We start from the raw sequence: 12,105 nt of genomic DNA, 5'->3' as shown, positions 1-12,105 counted from the left end.
GTAGGCAACAAAATATCCTCCTCTGAAATGGAGTGGAAGAATAAAGCAGAATAAATTGTCCTGCTCTGGAGTAAATGTGGTTTCCAGTAAAGGTGAAGTGTGTCAGCCTGTTGCTCTGACTGTCACATGCATCCGTAGTTTGCTGGTTAACACCGGAAATATGTTCCCATAATGTAATAGCTGAAGCCCACACGGTTTCCCATCAACAGCAAGGATCCGGCCGTCACATGCTGCTGCCGATTTTCTCCCGGAGAAATAAATAGGAGGGGGGGGGGGGGAGGACAGGACGGGACAACAGGAGGAGGAGGGGGGGGACAAACACCAGAGCAGCACACAGCAGAGGCAGAAACAAGAGTCGGGAGGATCTGTTTGTTTGGCTCGGAGAGAATAACTTATGTCATCTTTGTATCATTTTGTGACGCCGTGAAGTGAAACTCCGCCATATTCAGCCCACCACGCCCGGAGCTCCGCGGCCAGGGTTCAACACACACCCACGCCCATACACACACACACACACACACACACACACACACACACACACACAGACAGACAGTCTGCTGAAGTTGTTGCACAAAGTTCATTTCCTCCTAACCGGACTGCAGAGGAACAAGGTAATACAAACAGTAACGAAAAGTTCACTTCCTTAAACTTGCATTTTGTTCCCAGCTTCGGAGAAGACTGTTCCGCAGCTCTCAGTTGAGGTTTCTCGGATTTCTACCATGAGGACTTCGGGGGTAACAACGGGGCTCACTGTCCTCGCTGTGTAACCAACATTGTGTGTGTGTGTGTGTGTGTGTGTCTGTGCCCGGGAAGGTGAAGTGTTATCCAGGAGTAATGACGCTGAGCTCCGTGGGGGCTTGCTGCCTCAGCCCGGAAGCCAAGGAGGCTCGCAGGATCAACGATGAGATTGAGAGGCAGCTCCGCCGGGACAAGAGGGATGCCCGGCGGGAATATAAGCTCCTTTTGCTCGGTAAGAGACGGAAAATTCAGTGTGTCTGTAATACTTCTCTGTGTCGGGCTTGTGATCAGAGGTGGAGGAGAAATCCAGTAGCAGTATCCCCCCCCCCCCCCCGTAGAAATAGATTGTAAAAAAAACGTGCATCCAAAAAATTTATTAAATAAAAATGGAGTTACCAACAAAATGATCTTAAAATACTAAAAGTTTAAATTTCTCAATGACTTTCTCAATGTCCTGGGTAACGTTTTGAATATTTTGAACATGATTTATTCCTCATATGTTTATGTTATTGCTTGGTAGAGCTCATTTAAATGTTTTTACACAGTTTGGTAAATTTAATCGACAACAATACATAATTGTATAAGATGGCAACATTGGATAACAAAGATTCAACTCTGATTTTGATCTATTTGCACATTGAATCCTTGTATGTTTTCAGAATTTCTCTGTTACCTATAGATTTTTAGTTCATATTTACTCTCATGGATGTAAAAGGCTACAGAGGGAAAGTGCTCATCCCTGTGTGTAGTTCTTTCACTGTCCTCAGTGAATGCTGCTATTTATGTGTTGTCAGCTTCAGGAGGAAATGCTGCAACTTAATCCAGTTTCTTTAAATGATTCAGGCCGTCACCAGTGAGGCCAAAGTACTGTTTGTAACACTTGACGTAAAGAATGAACATAAGACCCGCAGGGATCGTGAGTAAGACGCAACCCAGACGAGGGCAATTACAGAAATCCAGCATTGCATAACAGTGAACACAGATTACATTTTTGCTTTTGTTTTCTTTGATATTAACAATGGGCAGATTCAAGTGACAAAGCTGGTGGTATTCTGTATTTTTCATAATGATTAACAAAGACCTCAAAACTAACAGTGAATTGCCACTAACAGGTTTCGTAGTGTAGTTTATTCCTCTGAGCCTTAATCAGCGTTGTCCAACAAGTTGCTGGTGGAGGTTGTGCTTTGGTATAATAGTTCTTTGAGAGTGCAGTCATGCTCACAAAACAATGCTGACATTTAGCAGGTACAAATTCCTTTAAAACAGTGTGCAGCTGAGGATGATGGGAATGTCATACAACGTCATCGTAAACAACAGATCTGAAAGTGTTGAACTTTTGACCTGATGATAGTGACAGTTGAAAAATTTAGATTCCCAGTGTGGTTCAGATTCATTCTGATGGGAACAAAAAAAGATAGGTGGACTGAAAGACGGATATTTCCATCCAGAAAGATACTAGCCGCTAGGATGGCTAATAAAAACTGTCAGTGAGCCACACTTTGTGATGTGGGCACTGCAGTTCATTTTGAGTTGATCCCACATGCTCACTGTTGCACCAAGTTAGTCTGTTGCTGAAAATAGTCCCCAACAAATAGACAGTTTATTCACATTTGAGCTAAAACCTGTATGTAATTGTTGAGGCTTTAAAAAGGGAGGTCTTCAGTAGGGACCGATGAGCATTCGTATTAAGCGAAAGACCAACGATTTGTCAATTTCCCAATTTCAATGGGATTTGATCATAACTAAAACAGAATATATAACAACATCAGCCTTATCCTTGAGGTTGTATACCTGTGTGCAGTAATGTTATGCATCTGTTGGTGTCCAGGAACTGGTGAAAGTGGGAAGAGCACCTTCATCAAACAGATGAGGATCATCCATGGCCGTGGATACTCCGATGATGACAAGAGAGACTTCACCCAGCTGGTCTACCAGAACATCTTCACTGCCATGCAGGCCATGATCCAGGCCATGAACACGCTGCAGATCCCCTACAAGCACGAACACAACGAGGTAGGCCGGACTGTTGTTTCTGTGTCCTTTTCTTTGCTGCTTTGCTCAGACAAATTAAGGAAGAGCTTTTACCACTCAGTGCTCCACAGAAGCAAGGTTTACTGTGTCTGACAGAGACGGAGCCTGCAGAGTGTATTCCTGCAAAACACTTCAGGTAATTTGCAACCATCCATTATCTATAATGGATGGATCCATTATCTATACCCGCTTTATCCTGAACAGAGTCACGGTGGGGGAGGTGGTGGTGGGGCTATCCCAGCTCACTTTGGGCAAAGGCAGGATACACCCTGGACAGCCCGCCAGTCCATCACAGGGCCAACACCTATAAACAGACGGAAACAAAGACCATTCACACCTGAGGGAAATTTGTAGAACCACCGATTAACCCGAGGAGCATGTTTTTGGATGTTGGGAGGAAGCCGGAGTACCCGGAGAGAATCCACGCTCAGGGAGAACATGTAAACTCCACACAGAAAGGCCCAGGCCCGGATTCAAACCCGGAACTTTTTCACTGTGAGGCAACAATGCTAATCACTGCACCACTGTGCTACCCCTGCACCAGTGTTTCGTTTTGCAAAACTGGTTCCACACCCATGATGTAGCACTGCATGTAAAGACAGGCTCCAAATACAGGAGACAAAGAAGAAGGGAGATTGAAGATTCCCTATCTGTTATACAAGTGTCCATTCCTGTCGTTCCGGTTGGAGTTTATTAACCACACACACCTCCTGGCTCACACAAGTAGCTGAAGTTCCAGGTTAGGATGAGAGCCAGGCCGGGAAGTCAGCATGGAATTTATTGCTGTCTCTGAGTGAAGACGGTGTCGTGATGGCACTGTTTGTAACGCAGCAAGCAGACCTCAGTGACGAAGTGCCGACGACCCGTGAGGTCGGTGAGGTCAAGATCTGACTCAACACCCGGCAATACTATGTCCCGCCCACCAATAGTGGAATCCTAACTGCACCACAGGCCTGTCAATCAAACAGACACGCACCCAAAACATGTCTTTTTGAGGCATTTTTGGTATTGCAGTTTATGTCACATTCATTGGCCTCATTATTCAGACCTGGATACTACTTCCACTTTTATATACAGTCAATAGACACAGCTGGTGTGTCAGGTGACCTTTCAAACCCTCCCCTGAAAAGTGATGTCCAATAGCAACCATAAATAGGCATGGCAGGCTTTGGGTTTCTCCACCTGCAGAACTTGTGTGTTGGATATAGAGTTGTAAGAGTGGATTAACCTGTGTCGTTATACGCTCTGACGTAAGCATGCCTGGACAAATTCGTTTATAGTAGCTTGTACGAAAAGGCTGTACAAAAAGTTAAACCTCCCCTGTGATCATGCCGAAGTTTGAGGCAGCAACAACTGAGCGTAAACAGACTGTAATAGTTCACCCATAAATGACCATTGTGGTACTTCAAACAGCTTGTGCAGAAGTGTTTTCTGGCTGAACGCTTGCGCTGCGGTTCCACAGTGCAGCAGTGGGACGTGCTGTCAGGAAAACACTTACTATTAATCAGGCAGAAATTAAAGCAGTCCAAGAAGACATAAGACATCATTCAGGATGACATAACAGCCTTTGTAATTTGTTTAGCATTTTGTGTTTATGAATATATGTGAAAGGGAAGAAAAACTAGATAATGTAATATAATGTAAGAGGCCATATTTCTATGACTATGGTTTTTAATACAGTTGGTAGTCCCACTTAGCTTGTTCCATGGTTATTTTTAGTAAATGTTTTAGCCAGTAAAATTTTACTCTGCAGCTGCAACTAATGATTATTTTCACAATTGATCAGCCTGCCAATAAATATTTTTAAATCCATTAACTCCTAAAAACAATAGCTGCCAATACTGAATTGTTGGGGCCAATACTAATATTAGGAAGTAAAAAAAACCTCTGATATCGATATAGTGACTGGAGTAGGGTTACTATTGTGACAATGTTATGTAATGGAGGCAGGATATTTTATATTTTATATATTAAAAAACATTAATAGAACAATTTCCAAATGACCTGAAGCATCTTTTTCTGTATCATGTTCTATACTGATATATCTGTAAAATTGACCAACCAATAAATCGCTCGGGGTCTACTTCATGACATGACATGTTTGGCAATTTTGATTGAAAAATTCCTGAAGCGATTACCTGTCCCTTAAACTTATCGTTTAAGTAAATGTTGCAAGTTTTGCAGACAAGTTGGCATAGAGGACTGAAGAAGCCTTAATACACGTGAACCTTTAAAATATGTCTCTGGAAACTCAGAGATCCGACTCAATGTTCTTTCAAGGATGCCTGAACTGCTGCAATGTTTTGGCCTCACCTTTAATTCCAGGCCAACAGTGGTTCTGTTGTTGACCTCATGTGGACAGCCAAACTTTCTGTCTACCTGTTGGCTGGTCTCAAAAGGTTGCTTCTTATCACACTTATGCAGGCTACTTGTTGATGGGGAAGTTTATTTTTTGTCCTTGATTGGTGATAACCCTCAGGTTCTGAATTACATCCCGTTAAATGAAACGACAAGTGGCAACCCACCACGATGGTACCCACTGGTTTATTAACTGCCATTTTAAAGCCTTGACTCTTAAGTCCACTCCAGGCATGTTCCTCTGTATATACTGTTCCTTTTTTAGGTCTAATAGCTAATCACATTATTTTCAGATGAATCACCAGAACATCAGAAGGAGTGAATTTAGCTAATGAGGCCATAATAATTTGTGACTTTTTTTTTTATTGACTTTGTATTTAATGAGAGAAATATAAGCTTTTTTTTAAGGGGAGTCTATAGAGCCAGGTTGTTGTTTTTTTGTATCGGCCCTTAGTGGCCATCAGTGATATTGTACTTTGGGGTACTCGACTTTTCAGACCCAGACACCCAGTCCATGTTGGAGCTGCACTCTTACTAACCTCAGTGAAATCCCCCTTCCCTCCAACACCCAAACGGATTCTTTGTTTATAATGCTGCAATAACACAAGAGCACAAACATGAGATCATACTTCCAAAAATCAGTCCATATATTTGTCTCTGAAAGTGTCGGGCAGTGCCATTAATTCCAGTGTGTCATTCTGTTATTCAGGCCAATGCCGATATTGTGAATGGTGTTGATGTGGAAAAGGTCACAACATTAATGAAACCGTATGTGGACGCCTTGAAGAGCCTGTGGAGCGACGCGGGGATTCAGGAATGTTACAGTCGGAAGAGGGAGTACCAGCTCTCTGACTCAGCCAAATAGTGAGTGTAAACAGTGGCTAATCACTCCTCAGACGCTGTCAAATAGTTTACAGTGTTTCATCTACCAGTTGTCTCTTTAATGCACCCGAACTGCTGTGGTTCAATAGTTCTTCCATTTAAGGCTGTTGACAAAAGGCTTAAAAGCAACAACAAAAAAAACACCATTTAAAATCTCAATAAATAATTAATCACAGTGACGTGACTGAAACAGGAACATTCATGTCTTGAATATTTTACAATAACTGTCTCCATTCTCTAACTTCTCTCCTGGTTCTTCATCAGTCTGTCAAAGTGGTTTTCATTTTACTGTCATGATTTTCTTTATGATTTCTCTTCTGTCAGCTATCTGAATGACCTGGATCGAATTGCTGACACTGCTTATCTACCGACCCAGCAAGACGTCCTGAGGGTCAGGGTGCCCACAACAGGTATCATAGAGTACCCCTTTGACCTGGAGGGTGTGGTGTTCAGGTGAGTGTCTTTATGTTTTAAGTTTTAGTGGTTTTATTGCAAAGGGGGTATTGTTGTTATTGATCATTTTGGGTTTAAGACACAGAATTTAACCATGATACCTTCAAGGTGAATGCTGTTGTCATGGGAATTTAGTAAGAATTAACAATTTAACAATTTAACAATTACCAAATAGAGCTTTTCGGTGAAGGCAGTTCAAATACCGTATTTAACTGAACCAGGGGTCTGCAACCCGTTGCTCACGAGCTACCAGTAACTGGTTATCTGTTCCTGAGTAGCTCACTGAAGGTTTGACCAACATGCAGTGTTTCCCATACACAGATGTACTTGGGGTGGCCACCCACGTATACTGTATATTTGGTGACCCATTTAATCATTTTTTATTTATTTATTTTTTAACCACTCCGAGATAACGATGCTATCAATGTGATCTGTTAACGAGTGGGCAATCTCCCCTCGCTCTCCTTCTCCTGTGTCTGTGCCACACTGTGTCAGTGTAACAAAGGGGAGGGGGGTGGAGGGGGGAGGGAGGGGCCTCTTCATGAAACACACAGAGATCAGAGGACAGAAACGCAGCTGAGACTCTCAAAACGCAGCTGAAACTGAACTAAAAGAAACAACTGCTAATAAATTAGGTAAATAATATACAATATTTTGGGCTGGACCGAGACAGCGGGGCCTGAGCTGTAAAGTGTCCGTCACTGAGTGAGTGACAGATCAAAGTTGCACCGCAGTTCGGCTGAATGCCGTGACTTTTCAAATTAAAAGCCCTCCAGTTTCACACAGGGTCCAGCCATCTACTAGGTTTAGACCTACACATGCATTCTTTCAGGAGGGTTAGGGGGTCCCAGTGAAGGGGAAACACTGGATTCGTCTAGTTAAATCTTATATTAGAACATTACTTCTAATCTGTTTTCATTAAGCTGTGAATTGGTAACACGATGGTGTTTCTGTTTTCAATGATGACATAAACCTGCGGCTGTAGGATGGTGGATGTGGGTGGCCAGCGATCAGAGAGGAGGAAGTGGATTCACTGTTTTGAAAATGTCACTTCCATCATGTTCCTGGTGGCACTTAGCGAGTATGATCAGGTCCTCGCTGAGTCCAACTACGAGGTGAGAAGCAGACTGCTGCCCACAAAATAACTCGTCTGATTCCATGTATGTTGCTATTCTGCACATGGGAGGAGAGAGGAGGCTCGCTTTGGGATGATCAGAAACGTCACTGGAAGGGACACAAAGGGACATTGTTTACTCTGTTTAAGGCCAAACCTGTTTGGTGGAAATGATGACCTAGATTTCCACAGAGTCCAGCACTCATCTGCTTTCCCTCTCTCTCTCTCTCTCTCTCTCTCTCTCTCTCTCTCTCTCTCTCTCTCTCTCTCTCTCTCTCTCTCTCTCTCTCTCTCTCTCTCTCTCCATCTTTCTCCCCCCTCCCCTCCCTCTCCGGTCACACAAACCTCATCTCGAGCCTCCTCTGTGGCAGTGCGTGTAGTTCACCTGCAGGGGGAGCTCTTTAGTCACTCTGTTCAGGAAAGGGCACCTCTCAGCAAGGCTGGTTCACTTGATGAGATTACAGCCAATTGAATTTGCTTACACAGACAATCACTGCTGAAGTACTGCTCTCTAACATTATGTCTTATTTCATATTTCTGCTTATGTGTTCTTCACAGAATCGAATGGAGGAAAGCATTGCCCTGTTCAAGACGATCGTAACCTACGAGTGGTTCATGGACTCCTCCATCATCTTGTTCCTCAACAAGACTGATTTACTGGAGGAAAAAATCATGCATTCGCATTTGGTCGACTACTTCCCAGAGTTTGATGGTAAGAAGGAACAGTTTACTCCTGGCAAAGAACATCCGAATACAATATGACAGCATCTTTGTATGTTTAGTTATTTAGATTTGCTGCGTCTTTAAACTAATAATCTCAAAGATTTTTATTTGACTAAATGCATTTCAAGTCGCAATGAAATAATACTTGTGGCAGACTGATGAAAGCTCCTCCAGCTGCATTAACATAAACGGACTGAGCTCAGTGTGTGTGGAGACATTCCCGGGAAAAATGCGTGTTCGCAATTATTTCAGCATAATAGTCATCATTTTGCATCATTAGAATCTTTTATTTTTTTTATTAATATCTATACAAACAGCTGGATTAAAAAAACTGAGATTTCATATATCTATCAACATGATGGTGCCTGCCCTTGTCTGGATAAAGAGAGTAGGCAGAGCTAAAGAAGCAGGCTCGCTCTTCAACTCACTTGATGTGAAGCTGCGTAACTGCGAACTGTGTGACGTCACACAGGTGAAACTGTTTGAATCTCTGGGAAGTGAAGTACAACAAAAACACAGCTGCAGTTACCACTTATCGCCACAGGTGCCGCCAAAGAGATCAAAACAGATCTTTGAGGTAGTTAGTTTAAAATAACACTATGACTTTTTTTTTTTTATTAAAAAAAATAACACAATTTTGCTCTTACTTATTAAAAGTTCTGTTTATAAATAACAACACACACCCTTGCTTAATTTCACACTCTCAGCCTACTTTGTCTGACGTGACGGGTCGCTAACATTAACCAATACAAGTTACTGGTCATAACAGCCAAGTACAGCTGTACCAGCATGTAGTGAATGGATGAAGGTTGTATTTCATTGCTTATCTATTCAGATTGTGCTATTTCTTTAAAAAAAAAAAAGTTCAGCAACTATTTTAATATCATATTTTTTTTTTTTAAATCGATGAAAATACTACAGTGCCCTCTGTTTTCATCCCTCAGGCCCCCAGCGGGATGTCAAAGCAGGAAAAGATTTCTTCCTTCACAAGTTCGAAAGTCTCAATCCAAACGGGAAAAAAGTCTACCCCCACTTCACGTGCGCCACAGACACAGACAACATTCGATTTGTCTTCCTCGCAGTGAAGGACCACATCTTGCACATCAACCTGGACGGCTACAACCTGGTTTAAAGCGGCGTTGCTGCTGCTGTAATTCAATCGGCTGTGTGCAGCTGGCGGTCCAGAGAGCTCTGCGGTGGTTCAGTTTGCTTCACGCTGCTGCTGAACGCAATTATCCAAAACTGGAAATTGGGAAGCTGCAGAGCCTGTCGTCTAATGACTGTACTACTGATGTATTTCAAATTTTCTTGTTAGACTTTTTGAAAATGGATGTCTCCAGCTATTATCAAGTGTGACTTGACAATTAAAGTGCTGCCTTGGTAAGGAGTCTATTTAACTACTACTCTGAAATTCATGGAACGTTTTTGAGCGGTAACAGTGTAAATGCACATAGATGGATTAAGAGGGAAAAAAGTATTTCATTGAGCTGAAAAGTCTCAGAGGACTTGTGATGTACTAGGTCTCTGCTTCAGGGAATCTGTGGAAGTGATTGTAGACTAACTGCAATGCAGCACCTCACATCACTAACCAAGTTGGTCTTTTTTTTAAGATATAATCTGTTTGAAATGGTCTAATGCTTAGTTTGTCTCTTGAATTAAAGGGAACGAGTCATAATTAACACTAACGACATACACTTTATTACAGGTATTACTGCACATGGTACATTGTGTAACGTTGCTATTTGTGCCTTACTTAGTCAGAATCATGTCACTTCTGCAAACTTGTTCCTGATTTCACTTGACTTTATGCGGTGGCATTGTCGAATCACTTTGTGTGGGCACAGCATTCATATATTTTTATGTAATTTAACATATTTCAAATGGGATCTTTAAACTTCTTTCTGCTGTCAAATCTGTACTGTAGAATAGTGAGTTCATTCAGTTTCGGGACTGTTTGATTGGATTTTTAGGTTTCTTGGTTAAAAAATCCTTTGCTTAAAGGGCTTCAGAACTTGTGTGATTGTTTATCTGAACAAATTGTGAATATTGCATGATACAATTATATACTGCGTTTATGTTTCATTTTTGTTTGCATTGAGGTCAGTTTTGAAAGGTAAACTGCTAAAGAGAGAGCTGTTAAATGTTAAATAATCTTTGGGGCATTAATCTTGTGTGTTCTCTGTCTTAAATTATGCAGTTCAAAGGTATCATATGCATGAATAAAAAGCTAATGAGAGTGTATCCACAGCACTAATGTTTACACGACCCCTTTTCTTCTTGTTAGAAATAATTACAGTCTAATTTGTACGACTTAATTTATGGGTACCTTTCACTGTCACTGAAGCGTCTCCATGCAGACGTAGTGTTTTGAATATGAGTGGATAAATAAACAGTCTGTTCATTTGCTGCTCAGGTTTTGTCTGTGTTTACAAACACGCTTCTGCACACTGATGGGTTTTGCTATTCAAGTGTTTGTCTACTTGGCTGCTCCATCAGCTCATCTGGAGCTGTGTTAGTCCTTCAATCCTCCTCGGTGATACATCCATCTGGCTGCAGCCTGCAGCAGTACGTCCATATTTTTAGTCTTGCACACAGGGATATACTGTAGAGTGGCGGAAAATGTTTTTTTGGAGGACAGATGCTGAAAGTAATGTAGCAGGTGTACATGGCACTATCAAGGATGGATTAAAAGGGGGAAGATGCTGCTGGTAGAAAATCCTCAGTGGTCCTTTCCACATCGGCCCTGAATTCAAAAATGTTATTGATTCCAGCCAAACATATTATCCACTGAATATGATAAGCACCAGGGCTACAACGAACAATTTATTATAGACTAATTGATTATTTTCTAGGTTCGATAGTAGAATACAATGAAGACTTAATTAGAATTTCCCATAAGAGATACAAAAAAAATCCTCACATTTGAAAAACTGGAATCAGAAACCATTTGAGACATTTGTTTTAAGAATTAATCAATATTGTCAGTAATGCAATACAGCCTCATGAAGCCAGATTGTCTCTTCATGGTTGACGTATGCGGTTTGCCTACTAGTGCAACCCATTCATGTGAATTTACATTGTACATTATGCCGAGGCTGTACTTAACAATTATTTTACTTTTTAACTAATCTACAATTAATTACGGGCAATTTATCTTAAAAGTGGTTTTAAAGGACACACCGTCTCCAGATATCCAACACACAAAAACCCAAGTTATAAAAAAGCAGAAATTATTCACAATTAAGAAGTTTGAACTGATGACGTGTTGCTAGTAGATCTTGGAAATCTTGTCTTTGCTGACCTCCAGTGGTTTAACTTCTTATCTTGGTCCAGTGACATACAGGTGTACTCATGGACACTGCCACGGGACAGATAGACGTCGTTCACAGCAGATACTCTGGTATGTCAGGAGGAAGAGCAGGTGTGTTAATGATGGCTGCATTCCTCTGAGGTGAAGTACTGCTATCGAACATCCCGGTTCACTGTCATGCGTTACTGGGACACGAAATGAAAATGAGTCATCATTTAGACCGAGACTTAGACTTTTTTAATCACACAATGGGAAAATTTGGTCATCACAGGAAGAAAAAGGTGCTCACAATAAGAAAAAAAATTACAAATACGTATAGAATAAAATAAGATGGATAAAAATATTATTATTTTTTTTTTTTGAAAAAGTAAAACCAATGAATAAATACACACATTTATGTTAGCAAGTTCACCTGTGACAAGTCAAAGCCGTATTATTAGACAACAAATGCTTGGACATCCCCAAGTTCTTCATCTTCGTGGTCATTGTGTGTTTT

At 41.4% G+C, this 12,105-nt stretch overlaps 1 protein-coding gene across 1 annotated transcript; it reads left to right on the top strand.

Annotated features, from left to right (window-relative positions):
* The first annotated feature begins 313 nt into the window (after positions 1-313).
* LOC138630988 (guanine nucleotide-binding protein G(q) subunit alpha-like) lies at positions 314-10,112 on the top strand. Its single transcript, XM_069715690.1, has 8 exons — positions 314-611; positions 814-970; positions 2,567-2,751; positions 5,837-5,991; positions 6,334-6,462; positions 7,448-7,577; positions 8,135-8,288; positions 9,244-10,112. The coding sequence occupies exons 2-8, from the start codon at positions 835-837 to the stop codon at positions 9,429-9,431; spliced, it is 1,077 nt and encodes a 358-aa protein (XP_069571791.1). The 5' UTR covers positions 314-611; positions 814-834; the 3' UTR covers positions 9,432-10,112.
* Positions 10,113-12,105: the final 1,993 nt, after the last annotated feature.

This window comes from Brachyistius frenatus, unplaced genomic scaffold (genome assembly GCF_029030835.1).
Source record: "Brachyistius frenatus isolate BFR_SWC_R1_liver_20210118 unplaced genomic scaffold, ASM2903083v1 Contig_146, whole genome shotgun sequence".
Lineage (NCBI taxonomy): Eukaryota > Metazoa > Chordata > Actinopteri > Embiotocidae > Brachyistius > Brachyistius frenatus.
This window is presented reverse-complemented; position numbering and strand designations above follow the sequence as displayed.

Coding starts and splice junctions, on each gene's coding strand:
- LOC138630988 (XM_069715690.1), top strand. CDS start 835: ATGACGCTGAGCTCCGTGGGGGCTTGCTGCCTCAGCCCGGAAGCCAAG. Junction 971..2,566: donor ATATAAGCTCCTTTTGCTCG/GTAAGAGACGGA, acceptor GTTGGTGTCCAG/GAACTGGTGAAAGTGGGAAG. Junction 5,992..6,333: donor CTCTCTGACTCAGCCAAATA/GTGAGTGTAAAC, acceptor CTCTTCTGTCAG/CTATCTGAATGACCTGGATC.